This window comes from Rhinoderma darwinii, chromosome 4 (genome assembly GCF_050947455.1).
Source record: "Rhinoderma darwinii isolate aRhiDar2 chromosome 4, aRhiDar2.hap1, whole genome shotgun sequence".
Classification (NCBI taxonomy): domain Eukaryota; kingdom Metazoa; phylum Chordata; class Amphibia; order Anura; family Rhinodermatidae; genus Rhinoderma; species Rhinoderma darwinii.
This window is the reverse complement of record NC_134690.1, coordinates 74,488,556-74,510,012: the sequence shown is the minus strand read 5'-3', so window position 1 is coordinate 74,510,012 and position 21,457 is coordinate 74,488,556. Positions and strand designations below refer to the sequence as shown.

At 44.0% G+C, this 21,457-nt stretch overlaps 1 protein-coding gene across 1 annotated transcript in view; it reads right to left on the bottom strand.

Annotated features, from left to right (window-relative positions):
- Window positions 1–21,457, bottom strand: part of RAB6B (RAB6B, member RAS oncogene family) — a 47,564-nt gene that overhangs the window by 12,201 nt on the left and 13,906 nt on the right. Inside the window, exons 2-5 of the mRNA XM_075861202.1 lie at window positions 17,444–17,502; window positions 15,928–15,981; window positions 15,083–15,188; window positions 2,558–2,669 (exon numbers count right to left, since the gene is read on the bottom strand). Of these exons, the coding sequence (XP_075717317.1) occupies window positions 2,558–2,669; window positions 15,083–15,188; window positions 15,928–15,981; window positions 17,444–17,502 (331 nt within the window). The remainder of the gene's footprint in view (window positions 1–2,557; window positions 2,670–15,082; window positions 15,189–15,927; window positions 15,982–17,443; window positions 17,503–21,457) is intronic.

Here is a 21,457-nt window from a genome sequence, read left to right as displayed (position 1 = left end):
TAGTCACCGTGTCACATATGGTGGTCACATGGTCATCAGAGGTTAGGTGGTGGGCTCAGGATTTTGTATAGGAGTTTCAAACTATTCATCTTGTTCCTAAAGTTATATTTCTTAACCGTGGACCATAAACTCGGAAAAAGGGTTATAGCCATTCAACTTGAAAATGTGACAGTCAGCTATTGATTCATTGCTTGCTTTAACCTCAAACTGTCTGACAATCTATGGAACTGAAATACTACAAGCTGAGAGGCAAAGGTTAAATATGAATTTTCTACTTCTACGAGATGCTGTACAGTTAGGTAAGACAATACATCAAGATAACGAGCTCGGTATCTAGTAATACATATATCAATCCCTTCTTCTGGAAGCAAGCTATTGCGTACTTTGTGGAGCAAGAACAGGGGCATATGAGCTTGGACAGCAGAGGGCTCCAGAATCTGAGCTATATAACTAATTTGTATTGTGACTCTGTAAACAAAATGTCAGCTTACTTTGATTTATCAAATTATATTGTTTTGTCTATAAGGTACTGTACTGTATTGTGTGGTGGTGGAATCAATGTAATAGATTTTAATAGCATCCCGGTCATATCTTTATAGAAGCAACACAGTAGAAAGACTTTCTCAATTAGGCAATGACTTCGATTCTGTATGTCATACTGAGGTGGTTTTCAATGGTAGCTATGGGATCAATGACAGAGTCATAGTAAGACTATTCTTCATCTGGGGCAAAGATTTGAATTGCTGCCCTGTATCTATATACACTGACCAAGGCAAAAAGGCTTGTTTGTTACAACCAGATCTGTTGTATAAGAGTTATATTACAAAATCTTCATCACCACTCAAAAGACTCTCTCACTCACATTTATGTCACTTATATAGCACCAGTATATTCCACAGCACTGTACAGAAGTTGCCCTCACTTGCTGTCCCCAGTGGGATTTACAATCTAAATAACCTTTGTGTATATTTTTGGAGTGTGGAACTATCTGGAGGAAACACACACAAGCACAGGGAGAAAATACAAACTCCATGCAGATGATGTCCTTGGTTGGAATAGGAATCAGGACTCCATTACTGCAAGACAACTTCACCCTTAACCCTCCGCCGGGACCTATGGACTTTCCCCGTTGAATTCCTTGGTTGCAGTCCCCAAAATAATCACCAATTGGTGACAGGAGAACTGATGGAGCAGTAGCGTAGTTAGGAATGGTGCCAGGGGTTGTCACCAAGGAAGCGGTCAGGAATGTGAAAGGCCAGAGGATGAGATGGGAGTGTACTCAGGTGAAAGCCAGGGGTCAGAACCAGGAGTAAAACAGGTACTGTACTAGGCAAACAATCCAAAGGGTGAGACGGTCGTGAAATCCAGGAACAAAGCCAAGGTCAGTGTCAAAGTCAAGTTCAGGTACAATACAGATACAAGAGCAAGTGCAAGTACTAGGAAATACCTTAATCAGCAGGCAAGGTGATGAGGCTAGAGTCCATGCTAAATAGCCCACCAGGGCCAACCGCAGCTGCGGTTTCTACAGCTAAAAACCCTGCTTTGGCTTTAGATTTGACCCCCCAATCTTCCTTCCTGGAATACTTTTGTCTGAAAGAGAGGAATTAATGGTCTGGTCCCTACAGACAGTGTTGTACTGGCCCACCAAAGGATCTTCTGCTGGGTCCCAGGCTCTGATTATATTGTGCCCTAAGAATAGCAGGGAGTTTATCACTTTTTTGGGCTTTCAATGCACCCTTATTTCCTGTGAGCACTGATAACAGCATTGTATACAATCCAATTAAAAGTCGACATGCATTTGTTCTGTATAGCAGGACAGTTAGCCTTCAGCACTGTTTCATGTGGTGGGCCCAAAGTACTTCAGTCCGACAATAGGTTCCAGAATAAGCAAGGCTGCCACTGGTTAGTGCCCTAACCCTTCCTCCGTAGCAGAGCTCCATCAGGTCTGACCCAACTGGGTATTTTATCATGCAGCAGGGTTGTAGGAGCTGTGGTCATGGCACCCCACTGGGACCACTGTCCTATTTGCAGGGATCAGACCAGGTACCTTTCCCATAATCACACTGCTGTAAATGGTGCTTACTTGTCAGCTATAGGTTATTAACATATTTGCTCCTGCTAGGTAGTGATTCTGATAATAATATATTAGGGAACTGCTTATAAAGATAATCTTTGAATCTCCAAAATGGCACTTCACTGTTGACCACTGGTTGCCGGAGCAATCTCAAGTGTGTGTGTGTGTGGTGCCCCATAATTGGAGTTCTCCAACAGCACAGTACATAGGAACAAGCGTTTGCACAAAAAGTATTCTATAAAAAATGTACATGCTCATATACAGTATTAATATATTGGATACATTTTCTACACATGTTGAAGACGGCACTTACTCAAAGTATAAGGCTAGAGCTCCATGGCGATACCCGTGAGACATGGTAAAATGGCGGCATTACTCGCACCTCAAAATGTTTCCTGGTTATTAGGATGGTTGAAATGGAATTTGAGGCACGTTTGCATACAACTCTTAGTAGTTAATATATGTTCTTATACTCATTGGTACCTTTTGTCTGCAAGGTCTGTCTTATTTCCAACCAGCATTATTATAACATCACTTCCTCGCTCTGTTCTGACATCATCAATCCATTTGGATGTTTGGTGGAAAGAATTCAAATCTATAAAATAAACATGAATATCAGAACTTACACAAAATCCAATTCCATGTGTTATTCGTGAGAAAAGAATTGCGGTATGTGCCTTTGCATGCCCTATTACAGATGTATTCTTTACGGTGCCATAAGGAAACACCATACAGCAGCACACTAAGTGCCTACAGCTCTGTAACTCAGATTCTACAGACTCCATGTGCTGCTGTACGGGCTCCATGCACACAGCTGTGTCCTGTACATGAGGCCTTAAATTGAAGAGCCATAAATATTTTTTACACAGACATTTAAAATGTACTTGTTCCATGTTAACAGGTAAAAAAAAATACGCTTTATTAATAACAGTACAAGTCTATAAAGCAGCAGTTCGTAGTCTGTTGCTATGAATAATTTAATGCCCTGCCGTAAAATTTAGGCAAAAATGTAGATAGAAAATTATAATTTACTTTGTGTATTAATTCCTTAACATTTTCAAGAATTCACATCGGTGAATGAATGGAAACATTGGAGATTCTTGTTTACTTCTAGAAATTGGAAACCAGTACAGACCTAATACTTCTCAAAGCTAAGAGTTTGCTTCCTTTATATCCAGTCCCCAATGCAAAATCTGTAGTTCTGGTCTCCTCATACAGGACAGATTGAGCTTTTAGGCTCCTAAAGCTCCAGTGCCTGGATACAACTGCAACCTCTGCACCTTTTATAGTTATACACTGTGTCTTGCGTACTCTGGCTCCGAGAGATGTATAGTGGTAGCTCTGAGCACCCATTAGATTAGCCCTTTATGTGCCCCTCAAAGAGGACCTGTCACTAGCTCCTACAAAGTGAGTTATTAGACTCACGTAATTGCCGCTGTGTCTGTGAGTCCAGCGGTTTTTGTAGCTTACTTCTGCATCCCCCCATTGCTGAGATATTGCCCCCTCTTTATCTATTAAACAATATGAAAATGAACCGCTGGCTAGCCAAATGGGTTTGGCCGCCAGCGATTCTCAATGGACAGAGCTACCAGAGAGCCTCTGACCTATCAGTGCGAGGCTGTTTCCTCCAAACACTCCTAGACCAGCGTCATCACGTGAGACTTACGCGATGACTCTGGCCTAGGAATGTCCGAAAGAAATAGCCTCGCGCTGATAGGTTAGTGGCTCTCTGGTAGCTCTGTCCATTGAGAATCGCTGGCGGCCAAACCCACTTGGCTATCCAGAGGTTCATTTACATATTGTTTAATAAGTAAGGGGTCAATATCCCAGCAACGGGGGGGGGGGGGAAGGAATGCACAAACACTGCTGAACTCACAGACACAGTGGCAATTACGTGAGTTTAATGAGTTTAATAACTCGCTTCGTAGGCGCTAGTGACAAGTCCTCTTTAAAGAAACACTAAACCGAAGAAATGGATGATTAAAGTAAACAAGAGATACACTTGCCCACAATTTAATCTTGAGGATCTTTTGCATATTCCTGAAACAGACAGTCTTGTAGATATCTTGCAGAGAACACAAGGGTTAATTTTCTTCTGATATCTTCCATTTTCAGCTGCCGGTCAGGTAAGGGTGGGCATTAGTCAAAGGGGTGGGGCTTATTGTTCCTGGTCTCCTATTGCAGACAGAGCTGTAGGACAAGGCTCCTTCTGCAGCCAGTTGTCTCACAGCCAGACACAGGATTGTGAGGAGAAGGATGAGGGTATGGCATTTCTCATTTTTTATTGCAATAGGAGATAGAATATGATGAAAGGAGAGGAGATTAAGACAGGAATTGCTAGGAGTGTGGCTATTTTATGTATTCAAGAACCCCCTCCATGTATGCATGTACTACAAGCTCATTCAATTATCCTCTCCTGCAGCAACTTTATTTTAATAAAAAAACAAAACATTTTTCCTTAATCCCATTGTGGAGTGAATACATTTCATTGTTATTTTTATTTAAATGTGTACTAGCATATGTAGATATACTAGTACATTATACATTGTACTATATTTTATTATCTAGGTATGGTAGATAATGTGGATAAACAGCCCTGAGCTGTATGTGGGTGAGCGGGACTCCCGTCACAGGAAGAGACACCCTTTGATTAGGTTGTAGTGAGAAATCCTGGCTGCTACTGTGGTAGCAGTTGGGGGGTGTTTTTAAGTCCCATTAAATTGATTGAAAAACTCATGCAAAATGATATCAGTTTATGTATCAGTTGTCGATCACTTATAGGAAAGTAAAGAAATCAATTAAAGAAACCACAAGTGAGGACTAGGAGTGCTTCTTCATAGCACATGTAAAGTCTTGCCCCATCCACAGAGTTTATTTGAAAGAGTACCTATCACCTCTGCTGACATGTCTATTTTAGTAAATACATGTATTCCTCATGAGATTACAATTCTAGAACATATATTCTTAGAACGCTGCATTGTGTTGTTCCTCTGTTATTCCTCCTAGAAATGTGTGAATAAATTGACAACAGGGTGTTACCATTCCCTTTGTCACAGGGGCGTGTCCCTACACAGTCTCACTCTGTCGGCTCTGATTGGACAGTATCAGTCTGTGTAGGGACACACCCCCAACTGGTAAAACACCAGTTGTCAACATTTATACATTTCTAGGAAGAATAACAGAGGAACAACACAACATAAGGTTCTAATAAAAGATGCTCCAAAATTGTTATATTATGGGGAATACAACTTTTTACTAAAACAGACATGTCAGGAAAGGTGACAGATCCTATTTAAGAGTGTATGATCGGAGAGACTTTAGCAGAAGCCTTGTGTTGCAAACAACAAATATCAGTGTCAGTTTACAGTATATTGTAACAGCACTAACAAACATTGCTTGTCTGAGGGGTTTAATTAAAGTAATGTATCTTCTTGCTGTTAATGCACACATGCCTGGATTTGTGATCACAGCTCTGAGGAACGTGATAAGAAGCGGATTTAAACACGCTAACAAGATGTTAAAGAGCCACTAAATAGCAACGGTTAATTATCTAATGAGCTGATAGTGTTTCTCTGATTATATAAATTAGGTTCTCCCGCAGGGGGTCTGAGGCTGCTAGAGACACACTGCAGTGATCACCAGCTCCTGGAGATGGCAGCGCAATCACTATGTACCCAGAGAGCAGCACACACTGGACACTGTCCTAATTAAATGCTGCAAGCCTCCCCTAACAACCATTTCTTCTCTTCTATTCTGAAGGATCTTCTTATCTTGGTCACAAGCTGAATGTTAATGATCGGGCTGGAAAGTAAACATTATTAAAACCATACCCGCTCGACTTATGGGTGACTGTTTCCAAAAAGAACAAGCACTTGCTTCCTTTTTACGGAATGTGAAATGGTTTATGAATTAGAAATGTGCATTTATTATTAGCAAGGCTAGCAAATGCAAATAGCGGTGTACCAGTTTTTTTTAGCAAAGTGAATTACTCAATCGGTAAAGTCGTACAGGGAAGGAAGACATTGAGGAGTGTGGGCCTGATAGCAAAATCATTATGTTGAGTGACAACCCCTGTGGGAGCTAAAATGTCTACAATATTGGTTGTCACCCAGCTTTCCCAGAAGCAGCTGACTAGAACTTTAAAGGGTAACTAAACTTTCAAAAAATGTCTTTCTTTTCATAGTAACATGTCAGAAGTTTTGATTGGTAGGGGTCCGAGCACTGAGACCCCCACCGATCTCTAAAACGAAGTGAGCTCGGGTGAGTACTTAGTTTCTGATCGTCTTTTCTTGGAAAGACAAGCAGTTAGTGTACAGGCTCATAGACTTTCCATTGAGTCCGTACACCGTTACCTCGGCTATACGAGAAAAGCCGATCAGAAATTAAACGGCTCAACGCTCACCCGAGCGCTTCTGCCGCTTTATTTTAGCAATCGGTGGGGGTTTCAGTGCTCAGACCCCCACCAATCAAAACTTCTGACATGTCACTATGACATGTCAGAAATTTTCTGAAAGTTTAGTTACCCTTTAAACAACTTTACAGCAGTGAAGCGCTAAAGGGCCTATATTTAGCCAGAAATGCTCCCAAGATACATACATATCAACTCATATTTTTTCTTTCACTTACATACCTGTTGATCTGGGTTTTTTTTTATTTCGATCAAACATTCATGAGATTATTACACTACATACTAAAGCCTCATGCACACAACTGTATCACAGCTCAGTACAACCTCCAAGTTGTACAGAGACGTACTACGGCACCCATAGAAGTCTGTGTATGCCTCCAATTTAATATATTCTGTATAAATTGACAGAAAAAAATCACGAATCATTGGATGCCATATTATGAAGATTTTCTCCTCTGGAGGCATTGCTTGTAGGGGACAATATCTGTAAATTCACACTATAAGGGGGCAATATACGATGGCACACAGAGCACCTATAGCTCCATTGTACAGTGCCACAGGGACTCTGTGCACCTCTATACGGGCTCCGTGCACATGGCTCTGCTTTATGCATGAGGCCTTAAAGTGAATGTCCACCCTTGTAAATAATAAGTCAGTATGCAGTAAGATCCTACTGCTCTAAAGATATATTAAGAAATTAATCAGCATAGAATTTTGGAACTAAAAACGTAATGAGTAATGACTAAAAAAGATAGAACTTCACTTTAAACCTATAATGGCAGCTAACTCTATGGTCTCAGGAAAATGACTGTGCCACCCCTACAGCTGAAAATGCGAAGGCCACAACAAAGGTCACTCAACAAGTCTTCCTAAATTATTACTCTATGCAAATAACCACTACATAAATAATGGGAAATAGGGAAATAAAGATTAAAAATGGATATAATTTGTATTGTCTGATACCTTAGACTCCACCCACTAAGTCGGCCAGACCTTTGAGGGAACCTGTCACCAGCATTTCACCTATTAAACCAGCAATACCTGGTGGTAGTCATTTCTATATTACCTATAATTGTCTTCTTAGTCGGCTCTGTAGCTTTAGTATTCAGTTTTTAGCGTTCCCACACCGTATGCTGATGAGCATAAAAGAGTCAAATCTTCGTTTGAAAAGAGTCAAATCTTCATTCCTCAAGTCTTTCCGAGTTTACCCCACCTCCTTACATTTGATTGACAGCTCCTCGCCTTCCCCCAGCTCACAAAATCCCGCGCTTGTGCATTGATGTCCTCATCTGGTGTGTGCGCACAAAGGGACACCGGATTATTAGGATAAAAGGCGTGAAATGTTTGCAGACCGTTATTTACAGTCGGAGGAGGAGTTTAGGAGAGAAGATAATGGCAATGAACTTTTTTTAGCAGCGGCCAGTGAGGGATAAGTAAAGCTCAATAGGTGAAATGCTGGTGACAGGTTCCCTTTAACTCCTTAACGCCGAAGGACGGATATATCCGTCCTCAGCAGCTGCTAGTTCGCGCAGGAGGACGGATATATCCGTCCTGTGATGGCGCGGGTACTGCCAGTGTACCCACGCGATCAGCGGCAGGAGCACGGCTGTTATACACAGCCTGGCTCCTGCTGCAACTGCCGGAATCGAAGCGCGCTCCGATTCCGGCAGTTTAACCCATTAAATGCCGCTGTCAATAGTGACAGCGGCATCTAATGTGTTTGACAGAGGGAGGGAGCTCCCTCTGTCACCCGATCGGCGCCCCCGCAAACAAATCGCGGGTCGCCGTCGGGTTTCCATGACAGCCGGGGGTCTAACAAAGACCCCCAGGTCTGTCTTCCGCAACTGCCTGTTTGGTGATGCCGGAGGCATGACCTAACAGGTTGCCTGTCAGTTTTTCACTGACAGGCAATAATGCTTTGGTATACTAAGTATACCAAAGCATTATATATGCGATCGGCACATCGCATAGTGAAGTCCCCTGGTGGGACTTAAAAAAAAAATGTCAATCAGTTAAATAAAGTTTGTTGAAAAAAAATAAAATAATTACAGTCAAAATCAAATAAAACTGTAATGGCCGGAAGGAGGTGAAGGGAAAGTGAGCCCTAATCTACCCACCGCCCTGTCCCTGCCTACTTGCAACGACTCGCCCTAGGCGACGAGGTACAACTGGGCGGCGGTCCCTACGCTGTCTAAGTGCACAGGAAAACAAACAGGGAACATGCAAGGGAAGGGGCAGTAGCCACGGAACGCCACGAGGAAACGGAGCGGCGAACGGACAGTCAGGACCAGGACGAAGTGAGTACACCCAAGCGGGCAAGGAGACAGAAGCAAGCCAGGGGCAAAGCAAAGCAGGTCAAGCAGAACTGCAGCAAGGCAGAAGCACGGCAGAAGCAGGCTGGAGCAAGCAGCAGTGGGGCCAGGAATCCAAAAGAATTACAAGCACTGAGGGAGAGAACAGGGCAGGTAATAAAGGACAGGGGGCGGAGCTAACTCCGACAGACCAGGCCGCGATAGGCTCTCCCACTCCTGAGCCTGCCACCCTGGTTGGTGGGAGATGGTGTCAGTCGAACAGGTCTGGCCTCAGGTGTGGATTGATTAATCCCAGGAGTATACCTAGATGAAGTACCTGGCAGATCCCTAACAGTACTCCCCCTTTTATGAGGGGCCACCGGACCCTTACTAAGGGGACCCGGTTTAGTGGGGAAGAGAAGGTGGAACCTCCTGATCAATACCCCAGCGTGAACATCACGGGCAGGTACCCAAGTCCTCTCCTCCGGCCCGTATCCTCTCCAATGGACCAGGTACTGGAGGGAGCCCTGGACCATCCTACTGTCCATAATCTTGGCCACCTCGAATTCCACCCCCTCAGGGGTGAGAACGGGAACAGGAGGTATCCTCGAGGGGGACCAGGACGGGGAGCAGCGTTTAAGGAGGGAGGCATGGAAGACGTCATGTATGCGAAATGATGGGGGGAGCTCCAGACGGAAGGATACAGGGTTGAGGACTTCAATCATCTTATAAGGTCCAATAAATCGGGGAGCAAACTTCCTGGACGGGACCTTAAGGCGCAAGTTCCTGGACGACAACCAGACCAAATCCCCGACGACAAACCGGGGGTTAGCAGAACGTCTACTATCCGCCTGAATCTTTTGTGCGCTCTGGAACGCCTCTAGGTTCTTCTGAACCTGGGCCCAGACGGTGCACAGTTCCCGATGAACATCCTCTACCTCAGGATTATTGGAACAACCAGGGGAGACGGAGCAGAATCTTGGGTTAAACCCGAAATTACAGAAAAACGGGGAGACCCCTGACGAGTTACTGACCCGGTTATTCAAGGAAAATTCAGCAAGGGGAAGGAATGAGACCCAATCGAATTGACAGTCAGAGATGAAACACCTTAAATATTGTTCCAGGGATTGGTTGGTCCTTTCCGTTTGGCCATTAGTTTCGGGATGGAAGGCGGAGGAGAAGGACAGATCAATCTCCAACTTTTTACAAAAAGCTCTCCAAAATAAGGAAACAAATTGTACCCCTCTGTCAGAAACGATATTGACTGGGGCCCCATGGAGACGCAGGATGTGTTTCACAAACAAAGAAGCTAACGTCTTGGCGTTAGGTAGCTTCTTAAGGGGCACAAAGTGGCACATCTTGCTGAAGCGGTCGACTACCACCCACACCACCGACTTGCCCTGAGATGGAGGCAAATCGGTGATAAAATCCATGGAGATATGGGTCCAAGGTCTCTGGGGAATGGGCAAGGAACGTAGTAGGCCCGCAGGTCGGGACCTAGGGGTTTTGGACCTAGCGCAAACCTCACAAGCGGCGACGTAAGCCCTAACGTCTTTAGGCAACCCAGGCCACCAATAGTTTCTGGTAATGAGGTGTTTGGTGCCCAAGATGCCAGGATGACCAGATAGAGCGGAGTCATGGTTTTCCCTGAGTACCCTCAGCCGGTATTGCAGGGGAACAAACAGTTTGTCCCCAGGGACGTTCCCGGGAGCTGCACCCTGATCAGCCGCGATATCAGAAGCTAAATCAGAATCCGTGGCAGAGACGATTATACCAGGGGGTAAAATACAAGCAGGATCCTTCTCAGAAGGAGGATTGGCCATGAAACTACGTGACAGAGCATCAGCCTTAATATTCTTGGACCCAGCCCTATAGGTAACCAAGAAATTAAATCTGGTAAAGAATAGTGCCCACCGAGCTTGTCTAGGATTAAGCCTCCGGGCCGATTCTAGGAAAACCAGATTCTTGTGATCCGTAAGGACCGTTACCTGGTGTCTGGCCCCCTCCAGGAAGTGCCGCCACTCCTCAAAAGCCCATTTAATGGCTAGAAGTTCGCGGTTGCCAATATCATAGTTACTCTCCGTGGGCGAAAACTTCCTAGAGAAGTAAGCACAGGGGCGGAGATGGGTGAGGGAGCTGGTACCCTGGGACAAGACGGCCCCCACTCCCACCTCGGAAGCATCAACCTCCACAATAAATGGCTCCTCTTGGTTGGGCTGAATCAGCACGGGGGCCGAGATAAAGCACTTCTTGAGGGTCTCAAAGGCCTGGACGGCCTCAGGGGGCCAATGGAGGACATCAGCACCCTTGCGGGTAAGGTCCGTAAGAGGCTTAGCGACGACCGAGAAGTTGGCAATAAATCTCCTGTAATAGTTGGCGAACCCTAAAAAACACTGTAACGCCTTAAGGGAGGCAGGTTGGACCCATTCCGCCACAGCCTGAACCTTGGCAGGGTCCATGCGGAATTCATGAGGAGTGAGGATTTGCCCTAAAAATGGTATCTCCTGTACCCCAAAGACACATTTTTCAGTCTTAGCAAACAGATTATTCTCCCGAAGGACCTGGAGCACCTTCCTGACATGCTCCACGTGGGAGGACCAGTCCTTGGAAAACACCAGTATGTCATCAAGGTACACAACAAGAAAATTACCCAGGTACTCTCTCAGGATTTCATTAATAAAATTCTGGAAGACAGCAGGGGCATTACACAACCCAAAGGGCATGACCAGGTATTCGAAATGACCCTCGGGTGTGTTGAACGCAGTTTTCCACTCATCCCCCTCTTTGATGCGGATAAGGTTATATGCCCCCCGTAGATCGAACTTAGAAAACCATTGGGCTCCCTGAACCTGATTAAAAAGATCCGGAATCAAAGGAAGTGGGTACTGGTTCCTTACGGTGACCTTATTCAGGTTACGATAATCAATGCACGGCCTAAGACCACCATCCTTCTTCCCCACGAAGAAGAAGCCAGCACCTACAGGAGAAGTCGAGGGGCGAATGAAACCCTTGGCCAGGCATTCTTGGATATATTCCCTCATAGCTTTACGTTCAGGACATGAAAGATTAAATATCCTCCCCTTAGGAAGCTTGGCACCAGGCACCAAATCGATAGCGCAATCGTAATCTCTATGGGGGGGCAACACCTCGGAGGCCTCCTTAGAAAACACATCGGCGAAGTCCTGAACAAACTCAGGAAGCGTGTTTACCTCCTCCCGGGGAGAAATAGAGTTAACAGAAAGACATGACATAAGACATTCATTACCCCATTTGGTGAGATCCCCAGTATTCCAATCAAACGTGGGATTATGCAACTGCAACCAGGGAAGGCCTAAAACCAGATCAGACGATAATCCCTGCATCACCAGTACAGAGCACTGCTCCAAATGCATGGAGCCAACAAGGAGTTCAAAAACAGGAGTATGCTGAGTAAAATAACCATTAGCAAGGGGAGTTGAGTCGATTCCTACTACAGGGATAGGATAAGGTAAATCAATACAAGGCATCTTTAGAGACATAGCAAATTCCGCAGACATGATATTAGCAGATGACCCTGAATCCACGAAAGCACTGCCCGTGGCAGCCCGGCCAGCAAACGAGACCTGAAAGGGAAGCAAAATTTTATTGAGTTTCACATTAACGGGAAATACCTGTGCGCCCAAGTGACCTCCCCGATGATCACTTAGGCGCGGAAGTTTTCCGGCTTCTTATTCTTGCGCCTGGGACAGGTGTTCAGTAGATGCTTGTCGTCCCCACAGTAGAAGCAGAGACCATTCATTCTGCGAAACTCCCTACGTTGTCGAGGGGACATGGAGGCCCCGAGTTGCATAGGTACCTCCGAGTCCTCCGTGGAGGGGCGAGGAGACGGGACCTCGGGGGGGATCGCAGAAAAGTCAGAGGGGAGCACACTGAAGCGTTCTAGCTGACGTTCCCTGAGACGTCGGTCAAGTCGTACTGCTAGGGCCATAACCAGGTCAAGGTAGTCAGACGAGGGGTAGCTAACCAGCAGATCCTTCAGGGCGTCAGATAATCCTAACCTAAACTGGCACCTTAGGGCCGGATCGTTCCACTGAGAAGCTACGCACCACTTCCTAAAATCAGAACAGTATTCCTCAACCGGTCTCCTACCCTGACGTAAGGTCACCAGCTGACTCTCGGCTAAGGCAGTCCTGTCAGTCTCGTCGTAAATGAGTCCGAGGGCAGAGAAAAAACGATCAACAGAGGAAAGTTCAGGGGCGTCAGGAGCCAAGGAGAAGGCCCACTCTTGGGGCCCTTCCTGGAGTCGGGATATGATGATACCCACCCGCTGGTTCTCGGAACCTGAGGAGTGGGGCTTTAGGCGGAAATACAGTCTGCAACTCTCCCGGAAGGAGAGAAACGTCTTACGGTCCCCTGAGAACCGGTCAGGTAACTTGAGGTCGGGTTCTAGAGGTGAGGTGAGGGGTACTACTAAAGCAGCGTCACCCTGATTGACCCTTTGGGCCAGGGCCTGGACCTGTAGGGAGAGGCCCTGCATCTGCTGGGCCAGGGTCTCAAGGGGGTCCATGATAGCGTCAGCGTAGGAGAAATGGTAGACTAGGTAAGGGCTTGTAATTATGTAATGGCCGGAAGGAGGTGAAGGGAAAGTGAGCCCTAATCTACCCACCGCCCTGTCCCTGCCTACTTGCAACGACTCGCCCTAGGCGACGAGGTACAACTGGGCGGCGGTCCCTACGCTGTCTAAGTGCACAGGAAAACAAACAGGGAACATGCAAGGGAAGGGGCAGTAGCCACGGAACGCCACGAGGAAACGGAGCGGCGAACGGACAGTCAGGACCAGGACGAAGTGAGTACACCCAAGCGGGCAAGGAGACAGAAGCAAGCCAGGGGCAAAGCAAAGCAGGTCAAGCAGAACTGCAGCAAGGCAGAAGCACGGCAGAAGCAGGCTGGAGCAAGCAGCAGTGGGGCCAGGAATCCAAAAGAATTACAAGCACTGAGGGAGAGAACAGGGCAGGTAATAAAGGACAGGGGGCGGAGCTAACTCCGACAGACCAGGCCGCGATAGGCTCTCCCACTCCTGAGCCTGCCACCCTGGTTGGTGGGAGATGGTGTCAGTCGAACAGGTCTGGCCTCAGGTGTGGATTGATTAATCCCAGGAGTATACCTAGATGAAGTACCTGGCAGATCCCTAACAAAAACTACTTTTTTTGCCCAAAAAGTGGTTTTATTCAGTAAAAGTGTCAAAACAAATAACACATACACATATATGGTATCCCCACGATCATAACAACTTGACCAATAAAATGAACACATTAATGAAACCGCCGGATGTACGGCGTCCAAAAAACCCGCAAAAAACAACGGCAAAATTCTCTCTTTTCTCCCATTCCCCCCATAAAAAATAAAATAAAAGTTAATCTATAAGTCCTATGTACCCCAAAATAGTACTAATGAAAACTACGCATTGGCCCGCAAAAATCAAGCCCACATACGGTCACATCGACGGAAAAATAAAAAAATGACGGCTCTTGGAACGCGGCGATGCAAAAACAAGTAATTTTTTTCTAAAAGGGTTTTTATTGTGCAAACATAGGAAAACATATAAAACCGTTACATATTTGGTATCCTCGTAATCGTGCCGACCCGTAGAATAAAGGTAACATGTTATTTATGCTGCATAGTAAAGGGCATAAATTTATAACGTGAAAATTAATGCTGGAATAGCTGCTTATTTTCAATTCTCTCCTAAAATAAAGTTAATAAAAGTTAATCAATATATTGTAAGCATCTAAAAATGGTGCAATTACAAAATACAACTCGTCCCGCAAAAAACAAGCCCTTATACGGCTATGTCGACGTAATAAAAAAAAAGTTACGACTCTTGGAATGCGACCATGAAAAAACAAAAAATAATCCTTGGTCATTAACGTGCAAAATGGCCCGGTCATTAAGGGGTTAAGTCATGTATGGCCCTAAAATACTTGTCTACTGTTGCAAAATAAAGCAGAACAGTTAGCACCCTCCGCAGCCTTCTCTCTGGGTGTCCTCCTCTCACTCACACAGCACTGGAGCTGATCAACATATAACTGCACATCATTTACATATAAGTCCACACAGTTCAGTATATTTATTTGTAAATGTTCCCGTTAATAGACATCCTTCCCCCAAGGGTGCCTACAGGGAAATCTGAGCCTGGTTCCTAGTGAATTAATAGACAGCATTATCATTAATAAACTGCAATTATGTGTAAATATTGTATATACTATACCATAGAATAAACTGTGATGACACAGTGCGGCACATACATGACGAGAAGCAGAATTTACTCACTTGTTATATCATAAACTACAACAGCCACAGTGGAGTCTCGGATATAACTTGGGATGAGGCTGCGGAACCTCTCTTGGCCAGCCGTGTCCCAGAGCTGAAGTCTGACCTGGGACAACAAGTGATAGAAGAAATAGCAAGTGAAGATGGTGCTGCTATATGATAATGCAGTATTTATTTACTGTTGGATAATCCTATGAATATCTTTATATTTTATTTTACATTTTTAAATTTAATATCCAAGTGGTCAAAGACAGTTTCCTGGGTCCACCTGAAGGAATCAAAGTTCTTTTGCAACTCAACCAAATCCATTTATCTAGAACCATTTTTATTGGATGTTTTGTGAGAACTAATGTAGTCTCTACTCATTACAAAGCTATTACAAGTTATAACCTTGCAGCTCTGTGGGTATTTCCTATGAAACAAAAATGTGTCATAAAGATCTCTATGTTTCTCTAGATAGATGTGCTAAATACTGATGTCAAACAAAAATTGAGTTTCTCATTAAGATTCTGAGCCCCATTGGGGACAGAGGGTGATGTAAGTGATGACAATCTCTGTACAGTGCTGCGGACTGTGTTAGTACTCTACTAGCAACAGGAAAAAAATATATATTCAGTAGGACACCCTTTAGACTACTTAGTAAACATGTTTTTTTTACCATCACTGCTTGTTAAGTTGTAGATTTTGGTTTTACCCTATAGCCGAGCTGAATCATAGGCTCCATCCAATAGACTATGCTGGAATAACACAAGAGTTATGACTCCATGGTCTTAGTCAGTAAGGATCTATCTCTCATTGTAGCTTCATTCAACAGTATAAGGTTGGGTGGAAAGAAATATACTCACCGTCCGATCCTCCAAATACATTGTCTTTGACAGGAAGTCTATTCCAATTGTAGCCTAGACAAAATAGACAAAGAATGGATGACATGTAACGCTCAGACTCAGCTCGGTCTCAGATCGCCGTAGTATTCTTTGGTGATCTAAATTCACTTTAATAGAACTGCCAAGGTCCGTGTGTTACGTCCAAAAGATGGACACTAAAGTTTGGCCATACATTGGCTGTCTGAGGCTGGCCTAAGACTCCTACTTACATAAAAGAAGGCAGGGAAAAGGTACTGGTTTTATATAAAGACCCATTTTCCCAACAATATTGTTCTCATAGTCTAAGCTCAGGAGAAGGCAGGGGGGGGGGGTGGGAGGAATGGAGCCTTCAGCAATTAATAGAGGATAACATACAATCCCTTTTTTTAAACTTTTTTACCCTATGAATTGCAATGCACAAAATGGGGAGATCATGGCGTTGCATTTTTTGTTTGTATCTAAGGGTACACATGACATGGGTCGTGTAAACAAGCGCAAATCAACGAGACAGCTCGTTGATCGGCCCACGTTTGCTCCTATCACACGGATCAATAATTGGATATGTATAGGGACGAGTGCAGATTACTACGATCGCTCGTCCCCATACATTTTCATCATGTCGGCAGCGCATTTCAGTGTTTACACAGGAAGATGTGCTGCCTACAATGATGATTTTTAATTCAGCATAAAAGAGCAGATCAGCCCATGAACGAGCGTGTGCCCAGTCATTGGTCTGTGTAATAGGGGCCTTAAGCCACAGTAGTCAAATAACTATTTCCTACAAAAGATTCACTGTCGTTGGAGAGACTCTTTTTAGGGAAGAACATTTGGCCGGACAAGAAGTGGGTGTGGGAAGTGTTTCTAGTCAGTGCATGAGTGTGGAGAATTTTTCCAGAATTAGCCAGTGGGAACTGTCTGCAGAGACGCTATGTGCGGACAAATCTGTGTGCAAAGGAGCAGGCTAGTGAGTACACTGAGCATCAGTGAGGAGAAAAGGTGGCCAAACACCGGCAATCTGAGTGGAGATCAGCGCCACAGTGAGGTCTCCATCAAAATAGTGGCTGCATTGCAGAACGAATGGGAACATCCAAAAAAGAGAACCTGTTGTCCATAGAGCATAACACAACGAGGTAAAGAGTGAAGCCTGCCAGACTATATCGTGAGGCCTGAGTTGTCCCGTTGGATTAATCTGGTATTATCTTCAGTTTAGTTGAAAAAGACTGTTTTTATACAAAGAATAGCTTTCCAAAGCATTGTAGTGTCCTTGTTGTCATTGTTGCTAGGCGTAACAGACTGACTAGATATACTGTATATATTCAAGCTGTTGCTGCTGCACTACAGCTTGTTTGCCGCAGTCACTTCAGTAAAGAAAGTTAATCGAAACAACTGCCTAGTCATTTGCGGACCCATTCACCTGAGTCAATTTTAGATGGGATTGATTTTTGCATCATCATAACTGAGACCACAGTACGCAATACATTTTCAGTGTCACACTTACCTGATATGTATTGTCAAAACTGTCATACATAAACCTTGTGATGAGAGACGTCTTTCCAACTGTAATATGAGAAAACAATTGTCTTACTACAGTAAACAGAACACAGGCAAAATTGGTTGTGTTGATAGCAACCGCTTTAATTCTCTTTTTTATTGGGATGTGCCATATGTGCACTTGAAGGCCCCTCGGGATTCTTATCACGGAAAATAGGTGTTACTACAGCCATTGCAACCTCAGATGCTGCTATTTGGCCAAGAAACTGAGAAGGCCCATTCAGGTGCAGAAACGTTGTTCCTTTTGTGGGGAATAAACACTCTGGTGGCTTTCTGTTTTCTAGCCTTGAATCTAGAAGACCTGCTAAATGGTGATGTTCTCCATCTTTTTGTTGCTACGAAAGTAAAAATAGTTTTACTGCTGTTTGCATTACTAAAGTTCAATTTCCGATTAACATGTTGAATGGAGGGGGCATTTCTGACTTTGCTTTGGGGTCTCATCATGGTTTCTGTTGGGGTCTCTGCACCTAAAGGGTTGTACAACTAGGGCAACCACCAGTCTGGTGGCAGCACCCATTATGGGAACTAATCAATGGATCTTTGGCTACTGAAGCTTCCAGCACGGGGCATAGCTTTAGGGGGCGAACTATTCTTTGCAGCGGCTCTTAGCACCGGCTTATAGAGGATGATCCTTAACAGGGACCCCCTCCCCCATAACTGTACATAGCAGGCAGTATAAATACTTGTTGCATAAGCAAAATGGGGTCTGTGGTTGTATCCCCAACCATTTTTACAGGTGATGTTGAGCCATATTGAATATTATCATATGCAGTAGTAAGTTACCACAGAGGTCTGTTATCTGGTTTTCCATTGATGTCGTTCAAAAAAAATGTTCCTGGTTAACAAAACCGTGAATGCAAATCCAGCAAAGCCGCAGCTTAAACCACATGGTGCCTGTGCAGTGCAGTACTGAGAGGCAATATACCCTTACAGAAAAACGTCTATTAAAGGTATGACTGACATAATACAGATAAATGTTAAATGCATAAGTAACAAGAACAAATAAAAAAATAAATTAAAAAAATTCAGTATATAACACGCCTGTTTTATGATCCTGACTCGGTAGTCAATGCCAGTGATATGTTCAGCCAGGCATCAGTTAGTCATATGCTTTTGATCCTGGTACCGGGTTCCAGTAATGACATGACCTCCATGGTGTTGGTACAGAATAGTACTGGCAGTTGCAAATAGCTGGGGAGCCATGCACAACTGGGCATAAGAACCACTAGTTAATGACAAATCTGTGGTTGTGCAATGATACATCCACGACTCCAGTATAAATAGGCAATGTGCATTCAGAACTCAAGGAAAAACTACTGACAACCCCTGTAGGAGCTGGAATAAGGGCCAAGTTGGAGGTCAAGAGCTTGCTCAGAAAGGGATATAATTGAGAAATAGCTGAATTAGATTTTTAACAACTAAACAGCTTATAATAACCGCGCACATACATTTTTCCTAGAATTTTATTTCACATTACTTTTTTAGAAACATTGTAATTTACATTCTTTTCAATTACAAAGGATAACGTTTTGTATTTTTGTTTTTTAGAAGAATGTGTCTATAAGACTCAAGAGACTTGACCAGCACACTTTACCCCCCTAAACATTTGCACAAAGCTTTAAGTGGAACCTGTCACGTTGAACATACTGTATGCTATGCAGGCAGCATGTTATAGAGCAGGAGGAGCTGAGCGGATTAATATAAAGTTTCATGGAAAAAGATTCATTATAACTTGTAATTTATTATGGACTCTTTATGGCCTTAAGGGTCGGGGCTACTCAGGGATTGGCAGTTATTTCTGTATGCATATTCCTACATGGAAGACTGTCATTCACTGAGTAGGACCACCTACTGGACTCTTAAATGATCTCTAACCTTTCAGCAAACTTTGCTTAAATCAATAGTACAAGCGAATATAAGAAACTTTGTAATATATATTATTAAAGAAAAATGCTTCTTTCTCAACTCATCAGGCTCCTCTCCCCGCCCCCAAACACTCCTAAATGTTTACTCACTCTGAATTTACTGCTTAACCCCTTCCCACCGCAGCCCTTTTTCAGATTTTCATTTTCGTTTTTTCTTCCCCACCTTCCAAAAGCCATAACGTCTTTATTTTTCCGTCTATATAGTACTATGAGGGCGTGATTTTTGCGGGACGAGTTGTCGTTTTTCGTAGCAGCATTTATTTTGCCATATAATGTACTAGGAAATGGGAAAAAAAATGAAAAAAACAGCGATTCCTCCATGGTTTCTTGCGCGCCGTTTTTACAGAATTAACTGTGCAATTAAAAGAACATATTAACTTTATTCTGTGGGTCACTACGATTACGGCGATACCAAATATATATCGTTTTTCCTATATTTTACTACTTTTACAAGTAAAAACCTAAGTGTAAAAAAGAAAATTTATTTTGTATCGCCAAATTCCTAGAGCCATAACTTTTATATTTTTCCGTCGATTAAATGGTATGAGGGCTTATTTTTTGCAGGATAAGCTGTAGTTTTTAATAATATCATTTTGGTGTACATGTGACGTTTTGATCACTTTTTATTTGATTTTTTTGTGGGAGATTAGGTGACCCAAAAAATTGAGATATTGGCGTTTAGAATTTTTTCTTTTTTACGGCGTTCACTGTGCGGGTTAAATAATGATATATTGTAATAGTTCAGACTTTTATGGACGCGGCGATACCAATTATGTTTATTTATTTATTTATTTTACTATGCTCTAGGGCGAAAATGGAAAAAGGGGGGTTTTTTAAACTTTTAATTTTTTTTAACACAAAAAAAAACTTTATTTAGCTAATTTTTACTTTTTTTATTAGTCTCCCTAGGGGGCTTCAACCAGCGATCGTTAGATCGCTTGCATGATATACTGCAATACTAATGTATTGCAGTATATCGTGATTCTGACAGGCAAATATTAAGCCCTTAATAGGTGCACAAAGATGGCGGACCTGGGGGCCTTCATTAGGCCCCCAGGCAGCCAAAGCAACCATCGCCCCCCCCCCCACAATTGCGTTGCGGGGGGGGGCGCGATGAGCTTTTAGAGGGGGTCGCCCCCAACTTTTTAACAATTTAAATGCTGCAGTCGCTATTGACCGCAGCATTTAACGAGTTAAACGAGTCGGATCGCGCTCGAGCGCGATGCCGCTCGCTGCTCTGAAATGTCGGCTGTAACAAACAGCCGACACCCGCATCGTATGGAGCGGGTTCACTCCGTGAGCCTGTTCAATACTTCCCCTACTTGACTTTGGCGTATGGATACGTCAAATGTCGGGAAGGGCTTAATCTGCCTTGTCAAGACACACTATCAGTTCACTGAAGGATCAGGTAACAGCTGCCCATAGAAGTCTATGGAAAGAGGAGGGAGCAGAAGCGTAGGAGCAGAGTGAGAGAAAAACAGAGAGACACATAGAGACGCTGCTGCCGCTTCTGATGAGTGCTATTTCAGTCCAGTGCTAGATTCACAGCTACACTGCTCATTACTGCTGTATGATGTCCTCCATGCTGCTCCAGGGGTCAGTAACCTTAGGGCACTCCAGCTGTTGTGAAACTACAACTCCCAGCATGCCCTAACATCCAAACACTTTATTATTTCAGTCAAAGGTGGTCAGGGCATGCTGGAATTGTAGTTACACAACAGCTTGACTGTGGAAGGTTGCTGACCACTGACGTGAGTGTTTTATCTCTCCCCAGTGCTGGATTCACAGTTACACTGCTCATTACTTCTGAATGATGTCCTCCATGCTACCTCTGCTGCTTCTAGTAAGTGTTTTATCTCACCCTAGAGCTGGATTGACAGCTACACTGCTCAGCAGTGCTGTATGATATCCTCCATGCTGCTACTGCTTCTATATGTTTGCATTGATTGGGAGTGCACTAGAGAAGAAGTTGTGCAGATCAAGAGCTTTTTCTGTAGAGCATGCATCGTGTTATGCTGGTCATACCGATAAGATAC